General features: G+C 41.0%; 1 protein-coding gene across 1 annotated transcript in view; it reads left to right on the forward strand.

Moving 5' to 3' along the window:
* The window catches only part of LOC133414365 (voltage-dependent T-type calcium channel subunit alpha-1I-like), a 149,923-nt gene that overhangs the window by 112,448 nt on the left and 17,683 nt on the right, over window positions 1-19,792 (forward strand). The window contains 16 exon segments of the mRNA XM_061699653.1: window positions 900-1,628; window positions 2,980-3,080; window positions 3,705-3,828; window positions 4,553-4,621; window positions 6,418-6,596; window positions 6,925-7,051; window positions 7,241-7,366; window positions 7,485-7,571; window positions 7,779-7,971; window positions 8,664-8,815; window positions 9,383-9,492; window positions 12,069-12,202; window positions 13,865-13,935; window positions 14,579-14,657; window positions 15,339-15,460; window positions 17,817-18,251. Coding sequence (XP_061555637.1) covers window positions 900-1,628; window positions 2,980-3,080; window positions 3,705-3,828; window positions 4,553-4,621; window positions 6,418-6,596; window positions 6,925-7,051; window positions 7,241-7,366; window positions 7,485-7,571; window positions 7,779-7,971; window positions 8,664-8,815; window positions 9,383-9,492; window positions 12,069-12,202; window positions 13,865-13,935; window positions 14,579-14,657; window positions 15,339-15,460; window positions 17,817-18,251 — 2,838 coding nt within the window.

Here is a 19,792-nt window from a genome sequence, read left to right on the forward strand (position 1 = left end):
ATTTGATATTATGGTATATTATTGCAGACTGCAGTTTTCTGCAGCTCTGTGAAAGACTTTCTTCAGCAGCAAATCATTGGTTTTATCATAGCTTTTAAATTTGTAAGAGCAAGTATTTAATCAAGTAAAAAGGGCATTTAGGTGATTAAAAATACACTATATGGATCAAAGTAGTGAGGCACGGTTAATTAGTTAATCCAACGGGTGTTGGGTAAAACCTTTTTAGTTGCTGCTGAATCTTAATCCTAATTTCCAAGATATTTCGAACAATTATATAGATGAAATAAAGTGGCCATTGTCAATCACCAGTTTTGGTGATTGGCAGAACATTTCCTCAAACATGCTCCAAAATCTCTATCCATCCATCCATTTTCTGAGTCGCTTCTCCTCACTAGGGTCGCGGGCGTGCTGGAGCCTATCTCAGCTATCATCGGGCGGGAGGCGGGGTACACCCTGAACTGGTTGCCAGCCAATCGCAGGGCACATACAAACAAACAACCATTCGCACTCACATTCATACCTACAGGCAATTTAGAGTTGTCAATTAATTTTGGGGATGTGGGAGGAAACCGGACTGCCCGGAGAAAACCCACGCAGGCACGGGGAGAACATGAAAACACCATACAGGCGGGGCCGGGGATTGAACCCCACTCCTCAGAACTGTGAGGCAGACGCTCTAACTAGTCACCCAACGTGCCGCCCCAAAATCTCTAATAAAATAGGGGAACAGCTCCATATACTTTTCATTTCCATTAAAAGCGCCACGTGTCCCAGTACCTGTCCATATACAAATATGCACTTAGTGGCTTCACTGAAGAAGAGACAAGAGTAGCTGTTGGATTAGTCTGTATTATTGTTTCAGTATTCTAAAGTCCCAGGAACATCTGTTTTTTTCTCAGTATCCAGGTCGCGGTTACCACAACTGGGGTCGCCCACCGCCCCGCCAGCATCAGGCCTCATGGGCTCGTCGCTCCAGTTGGAACAGCCTGATTGGAGGCCACCCCTGCTCCTCCTCATCTCCATCATCTAGTCCAGCCTTCACCACCACCACTGCCAGGACTTTCTATGGTTATGGCTTAGGAGGTCTGGGAGGTGTCATTGGAGGAAGCCTTCGTATCCGAGGTTCCCGTGCCTCCTCATCCCCACTCCGTCACCTCCACAGCGTACACCCAGATGAGGAGGAAAGCCTACTCTCGCCTCCCGCTGTTGCTTCTCACACGCTTCATATTCGCCATCCTATGCTCCAGGGACATTTTGTACCCAGGAGGGACCGTCGGGCTTTATCTCTCGAGCTTCCACACCTGCTACAGGTCCCTGGAGCCCCACAACCGCCTCCATTGTCACATCGTCCTGTGTCCCCCGCAGCGCTCCACGCTCACCAGAGGAAGAGCTTCTCTGGAGGGCTGGTCATTGGTGCCGATGGTGGATTTGAGAGTCTGAACATCATCGGGGGAGTGCACCAAGACTGTAATGGCAAGACTTCCCTGGCACAGCTTCTTCAACTACCTCCTAAACATCAGACTGAGCCGGCGAGTCGGACAAACCACCAAAGGCTGATTTCAGAAGTTTTTCCTCAGGTGAACACGCGTAGCAAGGGGCAAGAAGACATGGATGATGAGCTTGACTATGTAAGTTACTGTTTGTACAACTGAAATACTTATGTATTGTACTTCAAATTATATATAGCCATCAGATTATATATTTTGGTCTTTGCAATCACGTTGATGTCGCATTTGGATCATTGAATGTCTTACAATTCACCAAGTGTTCTCCCAGTAATAGGGAACATAAGCTGAAAGGGGATTTGGGCGAAAATTAAAAAAAGCGGAGTTATTGAGTTTCGTCATCCGCTCCCATTGACTTGAATTGAACCTGCTTGTGACATTAATCGCTGGTGACAATTAATGCAAGGTTTCCTCTTTCGTCCACAGTTACAGTATAAATTATAAATATAGTTAAGTATTGTTGTAAAACACAAGATATGTATACTTTATAGGCTGTATTTGTATGGCTTGGCGGAGGCTGAGACTCAATTGCATAAAACCCGGAAACGTCGTGTTGCCGTCCGTTCAGCTGAGTAGGGTGTGTGGTTACCAACCACGAAATGGCAAAGTGCGTGAAAGCTAATTGACAAAACTACGTCACAATGACGGCAATTTCAAATTCACCTGTTTTGCAAGCCTCATGCCGTTTGCTGCCTTTCGCATTTAATCAACAAGCCGAATAGATGTCAAACTTGAACTATGTCACACACTCCTTTAGACTTACGTTATCCATAAAACAGTAGAAACAATTGGATTTTGATGGCATGGTACCATTTACAAACTTGAAGTCTACCTACAATACATCTTCTCAAAGAACACTCGACAAGATACATTTTTCCCACAAGTATATTCCTGGTGGACCAGTGGTAGTTAGTGGTTCACATGCATGGTGCTTTGAATGACTAGTGACTAGTTTAGGGTTTAATCCGCTGGGATAGGCTCCCTCCCCTACTATCATTTTAAATGGGATAAGCAGTATAGAAAGAGGATGGCAGGATGGTTATTCCTGACATGAAACACAATCTAATTCCACAGATGGAATCTAAACTGAACAAAGAAATACAAGCCACCATATTCGTCAGTAACCCGGCCATTAACTCTTGTGTTTTAGTACCCACAATTTACACATGCAATAATCTGCTGCTCTCATGTGTAGGATTTCCAAGCACTTTGTGTAAACTCGGCGCTTCTTATCTATAAGGCCCCGTGAGAGCGCTATTTTTTCCATTGTAAATAAGGCTGTGTACAAGAGAAACACGGTTAATTAGAAAGTGCTATACAGATGGTAATGTTGGTAGATGCTGCAGGCTGTTTCTATATGTTTCAATTCTGTGAATAATTTAAACCAAGGGGCTGTAGAGCCAGCTCAGTGTGTTTTTATGTTTATGAAACCAAAGGTGTGACGGATTGGGTTGATATGTATTTTCTGTTGCAGAGCTTGTGTTTCCGCATCCAAAAGATGTTGGAGGCACACAAGCCAGACTGGTGTGAGACCAGAGAGGACTGGTCAGTGTTTCTCTTCTCTCCACAGAACAAGTGAGTCCCCATCATCCACATAAATTCATACCCCCTCATAATTTCGATAGTGTGGGTTGATTCAAATTAGCCCCAGGAAATTTCACAGCTAAAAAAAAATAAATTGTGCCCCAATCTTATCAAAAGAGAGGACTGACACTCCATGAGGGGATCGATTGCCAGTTCAAGAAATAGTCATGGGAGGGTTTCTTTAATATCCTGCATCATCTTTTGCGGTTTCAACAGATGCAGCTCTTCAGTAACGTGCATTGAAATTTTTCCGCATGGGTTGTAAAACTGATTATTCATTTCATTTAGGTCATTTTCTTTCCTTCCATTCCAATATGCATTGCTGTGAGGATATTGAATTGCTTTTGGGCAGCACAAACAGTCCCGTATGCCAAATTTGGAAATGTGCGTTCAATATATTTCATACAATACATTGTATCTCTTTTTGATGTGCTCTCACTATTCTGCATTGCAACAGCAGGCCGGGGCTTTACAGTGTGTCATGATTTGTTGAAGAGGAGGATTTTAATTGTATTGATACAGGTGGAGTTATACATTGTAGTAAAACAACAATTGCATTTCCTGTTTTTCCTCATAGTTGTCCCTTCTGTCATTTTTAACTTTTCCCTGGTTTAGGTTTCGACAGATCTGCCAGTCCATCATAGCTCATAAGCTGTTTGATTACGTGGTGCTGGCCTTCATCTTTTCCAATTGCATCACAGTAGCTCTCGAGAGGCCCAAGATCCTCCAGGGCAGCTTGGTAAATCAATCAAATCCTTGTATGATCATGTATGACTGAAGACTATTTAGGACGAAATCATATGAAAAATTCTCTTGACGATTTTTATTACGACCCATTATTTTTTCAGCACATTCAAATTGAGTGTAGTTGTAACTATTTTTTGTTTGTAAAAGTACTTATAGTTCTCAAAATCAGGCAAAAACATTTTTAATTTCTTAATTTGGCTGATCGAGTGATACAGTATATTCAATGTCAATCAAAAGTTGGTAAATGATTTTAATATTAGGTGGCCTTATTATTGGAACCCAAATCCAACTTTTATGCTACATATCATTGAAAAAAATGGAAGTTGCTTGGTGAAGGACATTGCGATTGTCTAGTGTCCCAGTGACCTCCATTCAAATGTGTGAATGCCACAGAGACACATTTCAAAGTAGCTCACCATGGTATTGCAGTGTTTTAATGACATTCATTCATTTTTAAAAAAAATCTGCCAAATAAACAAAATACGGTGCATTACTTTTTTTACAAAACCATGCAAAAAAAATATTTGAGAACAAGTGTGTCATTTGAGCTATTGCTTCTGACTACAGGTTTTCTGCAATAATTCAGGCCAAATTAACTTTTATGTTATAAAAGGAGCCATAAGGAAGGCTTTACCACTCCTTATTGTCATGTTGTGTCATATTTTTTTTACTGTCAACCTCTCTTGTTGTCTGCCTTGTTGTCTCTTTTAATTCAGGAAAGGGTGTTTCTCACCATATCCAACTACATCTTTACTGCCATCTTTGTGGGCGAGATGACACTCAAGGTAACATTTTACTATGTCTCTATATTACAGGCAATGAGCCCCAAAAACACACACGACCACATGTACACGTGCACAAAGTTAAACCATTCCTTGCAAATCCCCTTTTCTTTCTTATTTTTTCTTGTTTCCTCCTTGTATCCTTTCTCCTTCCACCTCCTACTGATAGTCTCTGTTTTCTCTGTGATCCTTTGGCACAAGTGGGCCATTCATTATGCACTCCCACAATCAATTATTAACCAATCACGCGCCGTCAAGCAGCCGCAGACTTGTCAGCCCCCCGGCCGAGTTGTACATGTATCCCTCTGTGTCTCTGTCTGTCTGAGCCTTGTGTGTCTAAATAACACGTGTTGGTGTGTGTGTGTGCGTGTGTAGCATTCATCTCTCTGCAGGATGCCACTGCTGAGTTTAGTGTTAGTGTACAAGATGCAGCAAAGTAAAAGGCACAACACAGCAGGCTTGATGAAGTGGTCAGCATGTTGCTGGATATTTCAGTGTTTTTTCTTACGAGGGCACGGCTTTGGGTGCAATACACAACTCATTGATTGCCATCTGCGGATATTCTGTGTCTGTAAATCAAACAGATTTCACATTTTGGCACTCTGTGGGATGGAAATCAGACATAGGATGTTTGCGCTGATGTGTGAACGCCAGTTCCTGCAATCCCTCTGAAGTAAACACCTTCAAATGTCAGTTGAAGATTTTTCCCTCTGTTGGCTCCCATTGGCAGCCAAGATGGTGCTGTGTGTGTCCGTATTGGATTGAATATGTCACACCCGTTATATGTACAAAAGTATTGGGACTATTTGCCACCACAGAAGTGAAACTGTGGTCAAATATGAAGTGGCTTCCTTTTCTGAAGATTAAGTCCGTTTTCTCAAGTTCTTTATGGACCTTGCTTTGTGTAGTGGAGTAACTTTGCCCACTGTTCGGTAGTGGTTGCTCAGGGACAGCAAGGCCTTCTCTAGTGCCCTAAACACTATCACAAGCACGGAATTATGTAGATTCTAATATATGTTCCATGAATTTGCATTCATATACTTCCAACAGTCTGTTCTCGTCATTTCGTAGTGTTTCTCTTGGCTGCACTACTTTTTAGTATGTGTATGTAGATGTTACATCTTTTGTCCAATCAGATTTCAACCTTTATATGCTACCATGTCAAACTAATCTACCCAGGACTTCAGAATCAGTAGCGCTGGCCATCACAGTTGTGTGCTGTTATATTGCTTTGGTTGAGTATTGATGGTTTCTATGTGATAGTTGTGGTATCACGAGGTGGAAAAAGGCCCATGTACCAAATGTACAGCCTGTCACTGCTTAGAATTGACCAACATTTCTTAATAAGATGAAAAATTAAGACAACTGTCCAACCTCTGGTTCACTAATCATCTCAATTGTTTTGACATCCCAATATGTTTTTAATAAGATGCTTTACTTCTTCTTGGCAGGTGTAATAGCATATACCATATAGCTCAAGAATCTGACATATACATTACTCTGTCACTTAACCCACAATAATGAGATGTGTGCGTGTATGAATGTGTCTTTACCCAAAATATTTGACACTGCTGTCTGCCTTCTGTAGTTTGACGATTGTTTTGGTGATGTCCTACCTCTGCTGTTCTCTTTTTTGCTCTTGTGCGATACTGTATTGTTCAGATGTGACAGGTTTATACTAAAGAGCTGTTTGTCTACAAAGACAATACACCTCTACTCGTTTGCAGCTGCCAAACATAATCCATGTTCTATAAGAGTATGTTTCACCTTCCTTACCTTCTTTCTCGTCTCCTCTCCAGGTGGTTTCCCTGGGCCTGTACATGGGGGAGCAGGCATATTTGCGGAGCAGCTGGAACATTCTGGATGGTTTCCTGGTTTTTGTGTCTTTGATTGACATTGTCGTGTCGATGGCGGGCGGGGCTAAGATCCTCGGTGTGCTCAGAGTGCTCCGTCTGCTCAGAACATTACGTCCTCTCAGGTGCAGTAAAGGCAATGCACTGCACAGCTAATAAATATGATAATTATATATTTTTTGTCACATAAACTGAATCAGTGCACTTTCACAGCTTCTATGCTAATTGGAAATGTGACAATGTTCTTCATGACTTTCAAACAACATTGAGAAAAATCTCCAAATGTCTTTCATACTTTGCGGTCACAACATCACACCTGTACAATCTCTTGAGATCCCATACCAGAGCTGCAAAGGTTCTTGTGTTGGATTCCATTTGATTGCACTGGTGTACCTAATGTTGCATATATTCCTTTGTGATTTTGTTTTGCCCCCACCGACCATGTCTGCTTAGGGTGATCAGCAGAGCTCCTGGTCTGAAGCTGGTGGTGGAAACCCTCATCACCTCTCTCAAACCCATCGGCAACATTGTCCTCATCTGTTGTGCTTTCTTCATCATCTTTGGTATTCTTGGTGTCCAGGTAGGGAACATTTTGAGGCACGCCTAAAGTAAACAGCATTTTTAGGCTTAGGCACGTTGTGTTTTTCACAGAAGACTATTTTGCTCACGGTACATTTCCTAATCAATCTAAATCTTGCAGTTTTTAACTCCCCTAAAGGATTTCCATTATTAGTCGTTGAAAGAAAGAACCATTGTTGTTTTCCAACAGCTGTTTAAAGGCAAGTTCTTCTACTGCTTGGGGCCTGATGTTAAAAACATCACCAACAAATCAGATTGTGTACAAGCCAACTACAAGTGGGTTCACCATAAATACAACTTTGACAACTTGGGCCAGGTTAGTGCTGTTTTATTTAATGTATAGTAATACATTATACATATAGATGTATTTAAACAGTTTACTATAACTTACATTGGGTTTTATTCCCTACCTGCCCCCCGCAACTATTGTTCAGGCCTTGATGTCATTGTTTGTACTGGCCTCTAAGGACGGCTGGGTCAACATCATGTATCACGGCCTGGATGCTGTCGGTGTGGATCCAGCAGGTAAATACTTCTACGCGACAAACACTACAATATTTTCTAACAAGATGATATTATAAATTAATTTTCCAGTTTGTCTGTCAAGTAGTCCAAATGAATTACTGCTATGTGATAAACTTATGTATAATTGATTCCACTCTCCCTTCTCTCCTTTTCTACCTTGACAAACCTAACATTCAATCGCTCCCTTCAACAAATCGCCAAAGCCGGTGACCAACAACAACCCCTGGATGCTGCTTTATTTCATCTCCTTCCTCCTCATCGTCAGCTTCTTCGTCCTCAACATGTTTGTCGGCGTGGTGGTGGAGAACTTTCACAAGTGCCGTCAGCACCAGGAGGTGGAGGAGGCCAAGAGGCGCGAGGAGAAACGTCAGCGGCGTATGGAAAAAAAGAGGAGAAGTAAGACGAGGCGGGCGAGAACAATAGGACGGAGGTTTCTTAATATAAAGTATGATGAAGGTTATATATAAATCTTATATATTTTGGCAAAGATAGCATGTTTTCGCTGCCCTTTATCAATATGATTAAGCAAAAACTGAAAATAATATTCATAGAACATCAGTGGAGGGACAATTGCCAAGACACACTTTTAATTAGGTGTGGTGGGACAGTTTCGACTCTGTCAAAAGGATGCAGCTAAAAATGTAGATCCAGGATCATCTTTTTTTTTTTTACTTTTATTAATCCACAAATGAATCCTCTAATGACTCAACTATCTTTTGTATGATCTGATATATACCATATTTATGTTCTTCAACTAAGTTGAAGGGAGGAATTTACCAATACCTGGCATTATTGATATATTTGGCAGAGATCTGTACTTTATTATTGTGGTTTGCAGGCGGGTAGAACTGAGATTCTAACATGTTGTCCCTCTCAAGTAGCAACATGGGTTAACCATAACATGCAGTATGTACCTAATTTACCGTATCTGACAAGTGTATATAGTGAAAAGAGCGTTATGAAATATTGACTAATACCACTAAATTGCTCATGAACCGCTGAAAAAGCATAACATTTTTAAAGAAACGGATAAAATCTATCTATTACATGTTTAACAGCTTGAATAAAATTTATCTTTACACCAACAGAAGCCCAAAAGCTTCCCTACTATGCCAGCTACAGCAACGTGCGCCTGATGATCCACACACTGTGCACAAACCACTACCTGGACCTCATCATCACCTTCATCATCTGCATCAATGTCATCACGATGTCCCTCGAGCACTACAATCAACCTCACGTAAGACATGATTTATGTATGAGTGCGGTTGAGCTCTGATGTATTCATTCAGCTCTCACTTCCCCTTTGGTTCTTTTTTTTTTCCCTCGAAATACAGGCAATTTTACAAGCTTATTGTCTGGGGGAGGACATTTTGCTCTGTTATTTTAAAACTAATGTTAATGCATCCCACTGCACTATCACGAGTCGCTGCAGCCAATACAATAATCTTTGATTGCACTGCTGACGAACTATACAATAAAAAAAAAAACTATACAATGGTAATGAGGCCATTTTGGTGGAAGAAACGTTGAAGAAAAGTGATGATCTTTCAAATAAAATACCCAATCGACCTAAAACAGTGAGGAAACTGATTTCGAATCACATTCAGTGGATATAAAAAGTCTACCTGTTCAAATGCCAGTCTATATATATATATATATATATATATATATATATATATATATATATATATATATATATATATATATATATATATATATATATATATATATAGCTGATAGTCCTCCAGCCTTGCTCCACATAAAGACGCACCTACACTCATACCTCATGATTGTCTTCTCACAGTCTCTAGATCTCGCCCTGAAGTACTGCAATTATTTCTTCACCTCCACTTTTGTGCTGGAATCCATACTCAAGCTCATCGCCTTCGGCTTCCGGCGCTTCTTCAAAGAGAGGTGCAGTGTGAATATGTTTATTATTGTGTCATTTATTTGTGTGCATGTGCTAAGCTGCATAAAAGTGAATAATTCCTTTGCATAATCGTGACAAACTTTCCGCTTTGGGTTAAATTTACTTGTCAAGAAATCCTTGCCAACCATATGTCCTTTTAGTGAGTAGTTTGACATTGAAGGACACTTTTGGATTACATTCTGCAAACTGAACATTATATTACAAAACAGTAGGGAAATGATGCTTTACATTACTATCCAATTAGTAAAATGCTTTGTACCAAACGAGACGGAAAAAATGACATGCCGTAGTATTTCTCACATGGAATGATCTGCCTAATACACATAAATGTCACGATAATTTAACACCTGCTTTGATTTATAATACATGTTAAAAGGAGTGAGCGCATTTAATTGTTTGGAACATTAAAAAGATTTTGTTTCATGTATTAGCACGATTAAAGTTAATCCATCAATATGTTTCATGCAGAGTTTATGAATGTAATGTCACATTGATCCGGATTTATATAATGATTGTGTAATCTTTTATCAATGCGTTTTTATTCGTGGAAATAGTCATCAACCTGATCATAAACCTTTATTTTGAAATCTTCACTGAAGTTGTTTGTAGCATTTTTGCCCAATCTTATATTTAATGTGACATCATGTACAGTTTGTATGAGTAATCTAGTACTGACCCCATCTAATTGCTCTAAGACTGTGATACTCAATAGTATTACTAACATTTGTCATTTTAATAACTGATATCTTGTTCTCAATGTACTATCTACTCAATGTATGTCTAATTGGAGTTATAATTTTGGAAGAAGTGATTATAACACTGATGACAATTTAATACCATTAAAATGGGAGAAAGAGATAAGGTAGCAGAATAAAAGAGGAAGATATTTAACAAATCTGTAGCATGGTAGTCTGGACTGATCCGAGAAAGGAAGAGGAGGACTAATGAGTGAAAAAAATGAGAAACAGATTGGCTGGATGTCGAGAAATCACACCTTAATGCGTCAAATGTATTTTAAAGTGTCAGCAACAGACACCAGTGGTCAATGTGCAGCGTGTCATTTTTGTCTGGGTGGAGTAGCTGTCAGGCCCCATTAATAGCGGCCAGAGACACATTAACACAACAGCACGTAGTGTGAGTGTGCAGATTATTACTGGATGTACTGTATGTTGTGATGCTGACTGGAGATGCACACACACGTTCTTGGGTGAGCAAAAGATTAATTTCTTCAGAGCCTGACTCTGCTCTTGCTCTGGTTTTGCATTTGAGAAAAAAATCACCTTGTAAATATGAAAAAAACAGCTGCTGTTTTCAATCTAAAAGTGCTAAAGCAATGGGAGAGACTTTCATTCACCACTGTAAAAATCAAGTGCAGGGAAGTGAGCAAGGTCCATTTTTATAAGATGATATCAGTTAAGTCCTATTTTATAACACAAAAGGAAATAATAGAAGTGAGTGCCTTTAGAAGGAGAATTCATCTATCCATTTTCTGTACCGCTTATCCTCACTAGGGTTGCTGGTGTGCTGGAGCCTATCCCAGCTATCTTCAGGCGAGAGGCGGGGTACACCCTGAACTGGTCGCCAGCCAATCGCAGTAGAAGGAGAATTTACAGTCGATATTATTGTTTATCAAACTGCAATTTTTGTAAATTGCCCAGACCAAAGCCCGCTATCAAATAACACAGCTTGAATCTATCACAAATAGAGAAGCTATTGATCGCTGACAAAGGCTACAAAGTATCAAACTGACTGCACCGCAAAGACTACAATAAACATTCACATAGCGTAGGACAAGCAGTGAGTTGCTGATCAATTACCACAGGCTAGAAAGTAGCACTTAAACGCCCCATATAAACACTACACCCAGCCAATAACGAGCACTGCTCAGAAAAAAACCACTTGAACACATCGCAAAGACAAAAAATAATGCTGTAAGTAGCTTAACACTCATCATAAAATAACATTTGAACCCCCAATAAAATCTACGATCAATCATCCACAAGCACCAGGCCGAGAAATCAGCTTTTAAAGACCACAGCCAGCACGTATCTAGTAGTAGGAGTGGTACTTGAATGCACCGCAAATGCAATAGGTATTCACAGCATTGCCAGAAAGTAGCACTTTGACAAACCACAAAGACCACAGTTAGCTATCAACTACCACAGACTAAAATGTTGCCACAATGTCACATTTGAACACAATATATAAAAAATTCCATCCAACCAAGTAACACCTCAACTAATGATTAAATTAACACGTTCACTAGCCACTAAGCCAGAGAGTAGCACCTGAAAGCACCACAAAGACTACTGTCAATGTTCACCTGTATGTAGCACAACAGAAAAATAACTAGAACACACAACAAAAACGATGAAAATACCACCAAAATCACAACTAGCAGGATGTGCAGCCATGGATCACTAACAGAGGCCAGAAAAGTCACATCCGAATGCAATGCAAAGATCACAGCAGTTCTTCAACGAGCCCAAGGGAACAGTGTACAGTATGCATTTGAGACCAAGTGAATGTATATATGTAATAATGTGTGCGCTTGTGTCAGGTGGAACCAACTCGACCTTGCTATTGTGCTTCTTTCTGTGATGGGCATCACACTGGAGGAGATCGAGATCAGCGCTGCGCTGCCAATCAACCCTACTATTATCAGGATCATGAGAGTACTGAGGATAGCGAGAGGTACACATACTGAACTGATACTCTGAACGCACAACCTGTAAGCAAAACAGAGTCAGCATAGTTGATTTAACAAATATGTGTCAAACTTTGTACTCACCACAGAGTTGTAGTGAAGATGTTGAAACTGTTCAACGAGTCATACTGTTCTTTTTTCCACATCTTTAAAAAAGTATCCATTAGATGTCTTTGCATGCTTTTGTCAATATACCACAAGGATCTAGAATCATATGATTCATCTTAATATTCACCTTATTTCCATCTCATGCAAGTGAGCAAGCCCTCATACCGCCCCATATACTGCTGGGCCAACCGTGAGCTCGGCTAGCGTAAGGCCCGCCACACACCGAGCGATGTAAGGAAGGAAGTAAGGAAGCAATCTTGTCTTTGTGGGTTTTTATTACAGAAAAAGAAAGAAAAGTCTTTTCAAAGAGAGGAAAAGGTGCAAGTCTTACGAGTTGTCACCCCTTACTGAAGCCTAGACAAAAATCCGCTTTGTTATATCGACGTGAGAGAGACAGAGAAAGAAAACAAAACAACTATCTTTGTCCAGCTGCACTCAACGTATCTTTACCGAATAGCAGCTAGTAGTCACAACATAGATAGGAACAATTAGTACGCACAGTATGACCGGGAGAGAGCTAGTATTCACAACATAACAATAAAGCCTGTGAAGGTTGTATAAAACTAATAGAAGTGATATTTGGTATATATAAAACATAAATTTTCCAACACAGGCCAAAACCAAGTGACCTGTCCCGCAGGGTTCGGCAACTAATTTTTGAGTGTCCGACCTTCGGCCTCGTTTTGCTGCAATTCAATATTTTCCACCATGCTGTACCAATACAGTATATACAGTATACAAATACATACAGACTACTGTGTTTTACAATAATACTTAACTATATTTATTATGTGTAGCTGTGACTAGAAATCAACCCGATTAAAGTCTTTGTCGCTGAAATGCACGTGTGCAGTCACTGAATTGGGCAATCAATCATTGCCAACAGCCTCTCAAAATATCCCCACCCTCTCCTTTAATGTCACCCGTTTCCCCCCTTTGTAGCAAGCTTGTTCTTTCTTGACAACAGCCAACCATGTCTTTGTGGTTGAATTAAAAATAATAATACAGTACGGTATATGTGGAGCCTAAAAATCCCATAGGGGGTTGCAGTTTTTCCATTGCACAGTGCTGGTAGATGTGTGGTGCTCAAATCACTTGGTGTATGCAAAGCCACCACTGGCTAATTTAACCACACACACACACTTCAAGCGAGCAACCATAGAGATTCCGTTTCATTATTACTGGTGGAAGCAGCATTTCATTACCAAGCCAACTGCCAATTGCAACTTGTCAAATAATGTAGCAGTTTGGCGGCATGACACCACCAAACACAAATACCCCTCACAGCCATGCCTTAGTCAAATATTCAAGTATACGCTGGGTATCAGAAGCTAATGTTGGTAACACTGATGTGTGCTACCACTGCCACTACTCTTTCTTTTTGGCTTTGACACGATAGTGCCTCCGCTGGTGCTCAGTGGCTCTTCCATGTGTCCTGTAAATTAAAACCTGCTTGTCCTTGTTTAGTTAAAAATAGAGATATAGTTTGTACCTGAATACTCTCACTGAATGCATTCCCCATCGCCCACACGTTCGCACAGTCCTGAAGCTGCTGAAGATGGCGACAGGAATGAGAGCCCTGTTGGATACGGTGGTCCAAGCCCTGCCTCAGGTACACACACAGACACACACACACACTCCATATGTACAAAAGTAGACTCTATATGTACAAATGTAACGAGAAGTGAAAATAGAGGAAGGTAGGTATGTAGTTGATCCACCGTTTAGAGAGGAGAGCTACAACAACTTCTACTCTTTTAGAATTTCTGGTATTTATGTCAATTTAACTGGCGAACATTTGGACTTGGGAGGGCCTGGCTACCAAAACACAACATTAAGATGAAGGAAACTATTTTTTTTAATTGATTAAGAAGTGTTTCCTGAGATTTTTGTCGATACAGAATACGCACATCATTTCAGTTACTAAATTAATGAAACACACTCCTCTGGTGCACATGATCTTTTATGGACAAGCAGAAACACAGTTTAACCTACTGACCGTCCAAAAGTAAGACGAAGCAAAACACAAGAAATCTGGGGGTTTTGTTTTAGGAGGTCAGTCAGAAGAGAGAGGTGGAAATGGACACAGTAAATGTGGCAGTAGCGAAATGTGGAGGAAACAATTTCAGATAACCTAAAAGTATATTTTTGGCATAGAAAGAGGTTATAATTGCACTGTAAAGTACTGATAAACAATTTATCAATTCTTGTGGGGTGAGTTGTACTGTAAGCTTTGTGATGTTTGTGTGTTTCAGGTGGGTAACCTGGGTCTGCTCTTCATGCTACTGTTTTTCATCTACGCCGCCTTAGGAGTAGAGCTTTTCGGAGAACTTGGTGAGTAACCTTTTCATCAAAACTCGTGCAAAGGTATCAGGGTTAGAGCACTTGTTGCCAAGGTAGTGCTCTTTCATAAGATGTTGTGCATGGAGCTACTTCATTCATTTGTATTCATTACTGAAGAATTGCTAAAAGGGTGACATATATTTCAGATTCAAATTTGTGTGTCCATAACAATACTTGTTTTTTTTTTCATGCAGGCATTAAAGCGAATCCTGCTGGTGCACCTAAAATCTCATTGAATCACATTAAAAGCAACATTTAGTTTTCTCACAGTTAGCCAACTCAACACACTCTCCAGTTTTCTGAAACATATGCTATCCTTAAATGTCACATTGCTACTAGAAGGTACTCTTCATCTTGTTAAATTCCTGCAGTGCTGGTGGAATCTGTCTATTTCTCGAGGTCATGTTACAGACTATTTTGGGATAAGAGCTCAAGGGCAAATAGAGCAACAGGTTTCCTTGCTATTAATCCAAAAAGTGACTTCAAGGCAGCTTAGCAGCTCTGATGTTGCAGTCTTAAAGTAAAGCAATGTCTTACTAAGTAATGTGTGCCGAATTTCTCTAAATTATCTCTTGTGACATCAAAATGTATTTCCCCTCTCTTTTCATCATCCCTGCTGCGTTCCACATGACTTCCTCGCTCTTTCTCTGCATCCGCCCTTCTCATCCTCAGTTTGCAATCAAGACTACCCGTGTGAGGGCATGAGTCGTCACGCTACCTTTGAGAACTTTGGCATGGCCTTCCTGACATTGTTTCAAGTCTCTACGGGCGACAACTGGAATGGCATCATGAAGGTGCGTCCGGTTTTCTGCATGCTCACTTCTTCAATAGCATATGGACCGTTCCACTTAAGTATTACTCAGTGTCTGAAAGGATTTAACTCAAATCGTTCAACCAAGTACCAACAAGATGAAAAAAAAAAAGACAAACTATCTTAATCATGACTTCCGATGGAGGAGAAATGTGCTGGGTCTGCGACGGCTACAAAAATGTCCGCTCTGATGGGTTAGGGAAGTGACTGCGGCTCATTGCACACGCGCACAGAACACTAATTACCCTTGAATGCACACCCCTTGTGGCTATCTTCCCTCCCAATGAACACCTGGGCTGCACGGAGGAGTAGAAATTAACGTTATTAAGGTGTATCTAATGTGGACAATGATTAGCGATCAACCTGTCCTCCCGCCTGATCGAAATCTCTGAACATGATAAGGAGAAAGGAGCAATGTGGAAAAGAGAGTGATAAAATCGAGAAATAAAATGCAAAAATGGTGGTAAAAAAAACAAAACAAAAAAAAGACCAGTTTCAGCTCAGAGGGCTCATGTAGTCACAGTTGGATATTTGTACTTCCTCCAGATAACAACCCGAGAGGGAGTGATTTTGTACTGTATATTATCACAGGTGTAATCATCGACCTCGACTGTGTTATTGCTTTTATACAACAGTTCTACATGCTCCATCTATTAGTTAACAATATTAAGCGACAACAAATGCCGATTTGTTTGTTTATTTCATCAGTTCTTCGGCTCCACCTACAGTACATAAATGGTTCTGCAAACAGTGATTACCTTCAGAGTTAGCCGTCAGCATGACATGCTAACAAGGCAAAGCCTTAGCATCAACATTAACAGACAATATGAAACAAATGAAGCTTGTTTTACTGTTTCACTTTCACGAAGTGAGTTGGACGATTAGTCCATTTCACTTCAAGTTGCGTCACACTAAAAAATGCTAAATGAAGCCAATTGACGCGACAACTGTGCCGTCATTAGCCGTGTTAGCCTCTTGGCCGAGTGTTCACTCCTGTTTGTACACTAAATGTTTAATTTAATTGCATGTGCAAACCAGTAGGTTTCCAGGCATCTTTCTATGCTTTCGTCCTCATCTGTCAACCATTCATGCTTTAAATCAAATATTAATTCTGGAAATATGTCCATCTTTGCTACGCTAGATTTTTAGCAACCAACAGTAAAGTTTGATAATTATTGACTATTGACTATTGATGTCAGCCAAATCAATTAATTAAAAAAAAAACACACAAAAAAAAAACATGAGGCAGAGTGATATGTAAAGTTAACTCATCGAATGACTCTTGTCCTATCAAATTGCCTGGTTGTAACTAATTGTTGTTTAATGCTTGCAAACAATACTGATGTAAAGATTATGATTGATTGATTATGTACTGCAATTTGGGACCTGGCAACATGGTGAACGGGTGCTCAGCACATCTGCCGTTACAGTTCTGAGGTCTGGGGCTCAAATTTCAGGTCTGGCATTTGTGGAGTTTGCATGTTCTCCCATGCTTGTGGGGTTTTTCTCAGGGTACTGGGGCTTCCCTCCACATTCCAATTAATTGAAGACTCTAAATTGACCATAGGTGTAAATGTGAACTGACTGATTGTCTATAGGTGCAAAGCCTCCCCTGCCCAAATTCAGCTGGGATAGGCAGCTCACCTGCAACCATATATCTGTAGAGGACAATTAAGCGATATAGAAAATGGAAGGAAGTTTTAAAAAATTTGTATCGTATATTAGTTTCTGAATGTTTTAATTTTTGTGAGAACATTTCCATTATAATACTTGGTGTTCAACATATAATTTATTATATTCTGTATAATAAATATTGTACTGGGCGGGACGTTGGCCGACTGGTTAGAGCGTCGGCCTCACAGTTCTGAGGACCGGGGTTCAATCCCCGGCCCCGCCTGTGTGGAGTTTGGATGTTCTCCCTGTGCCTGCGTGGGTTTTCTCCGGGCACTCCGGTTTCCTCCCACATCCCAAAAACATGCATGCATTGGAGACTCTAAATTGCCCATAGGTGTGAATGTGAGTGCGAATGGTTGTTTGTTTGTATGTGCCCTGCGATTGTCTGGCAACCAGTTCAGGGTGTACCCCGCCTCCTGCCCGATGATAGCTGGGATAGGCTCCAGCACGCCCGCGCCCCTAGTGAGGAGAAGCGGCTCAGAAAATGGATGGATGGATAGAGATTTTGGAGCATGTTTGAGGAAATGTTCTGCCAATCACCAAAATGGATGGATGGATGAAATATTGTACTGTACACCAACAGGCCACAATATTAGGCACACTTGCATTTTTCCAAATATGTTTGTCCACTGATCTTCATCCTCCTCTTCATCTTCTGTGTCCAGGACACATTGCGGGAGTGCCCACCAGATCACGCCACTGACGTGGACTATGCCTGCAATCCCAGCCTTCAGTTTATCTCGCCCATGTACTTTGTCTCCTTCGTGCTCACCGCCCAGTTCGTGCTCATCAATGTGGTGGTGGCCGTGCTGATGAAGCACCTGGACGACTCCAACAAGGAGGCCCAAGAGGAGGCGGAGATGGATGCAGAAATTGAGCTGGAGCTGGCCCAGGGCACCCTCTGTTGCATGGGCACCCCCGGCTGCGGAGGTGGAGGAGCGGAGAAAGGCGCGGTCGCTGCTGGATCGGTCCCCGGCAGCGAGGGCTGCAGGAAGGACGGAGGAGGGCGAGGCGTGAGGACGCGCACGGCAGCTAGTGCAACAGCGGTGTCGTACAACGTCTCTGACGTCAACCGGCCATTGTACTCACCAGCACATGAAGTAAGTGCCTTTCTGCGTGTGTGTGCGTGTGTGTGTACCTGTGTGGGAGTGTTTTTGGTTGCCTTTAAGAATGTCACAAGTCAATCTGTAAAACAAAATCATAAAATACACTTTTTATCAGCTAACAATTCCAATCTTGGGGTTGCTCCATTCCTATAAAGAGTTAGGGGATAGGGTCAGTAGTAATTTCAAGGGTTGCCGTGAGTCAAAATGTTCACCTGACATGAATTATTACAGTCCACAAAGAGACATCATCATTTTACATACGGTTACAATGAACTTATCAATCACTGTTAGTTTTGTAGCCTTGATGCAGGAAAGTCCTGATCTGAAAGACAAAAAGAGCAATAAGATTTACAACCAGATTAAAATGGAAACATCCCTTCATAATGGATGCAATTTCTTTCTTCTCTCCAGTCAGCCACTTTGCATTTGTTCTTCAGTAGTTTGACCGTACAAAATTGGAATTTTGCTGCACTGCTAGATGTGCCCACTTGCTTATTTGAGTCTCACTTCACTAAATACACACACTCACACACTCATATACAAACAGACACTAAACTCTGGGACTGAATAAATTACAGATCCCTTAATGCAAATCACTTGAGAGAGACCGCTAGTGAGATGCGTGTTCTCCCTCGTCGGAAATACGGTCCTCTATCAGCCAACACTGAGCTAAAAATGGCTCCATGTATCTGCGCGTATAGCTGTGAAGTGAAGGTGAAAGCCAGCCGATGAGTCATCTTAACGTGTGTTGATATCATTAGCAACTCACAAAATGAATGAATGCGTCAGACTGTGCGTAAAAATGAGGGGGAGGGTCCAACATGGCATGCGCCTGCATGCAACTGAGTGATTGTCAAAGGATTGGAACTTCTGCACATTCTACCGTCTTCTCATGGTACCGCTGAGAGTTTACTTAGAGCTTCGCTTTCCATTCTGAGAACTAAGCAGCTACTCGGAACCCTGATTCATGCAATCAATGTATGACCTCTGAGCAACCCGGTTTCCAATGAACCTACTTCATGCTGATAGACAGGAAAGTGACGGCGGTAAAGCTTGTAAACATATACAAGAATAAGGGATACACTGTATTTGTCTATCCATAAATCTAGGAATACATCTATCCTACTTGAATCAATGTTTCCAAAGCATATCCCACCTGCAGATATCGGGTCCTGAAAGCTTCAATACAATTCAATTTTAAGATATAAGAGAGAAAAATATGAATTGCAAAAAGAGCACTACCATAAAACATGGGCAGAAAAAAGGCAACAAGTCTCTTATGTCAGCATCCAGCAAAACACAATTCACAATTTTGCTTTGTTTTCTAAGTACAAATTGATGCCCTGATACATTAAAGCAGACACACTGAGAATACACAAGCAGGGATGATGTAGGACATAAGATTAAAGGAGTAGGAAAGTAAGCTACAGTGGAACCCTCGAAAGTTGAACACCATGCGTTCAGGGATGCTAATCAACCTCCGATTCATATGCACTTCAAAAATAATTTGGATTTGAATATAAGTCTGCTTACTT

This window comes from Phycodurus eques, chromosome 16, assembly GCF_024500275.1.
Source record: "Phycodurus eques isolate BA_2022a chromosome 16, UOR_Pequ_1.1, whole genome shotgun sequence".
Lineage (NCBI taxonomy): Eukaryota > Metazoa > Chordata > Actinopteri > Syngnathiformes > Syngnathidae > Phycodurus > Phycodurus eques.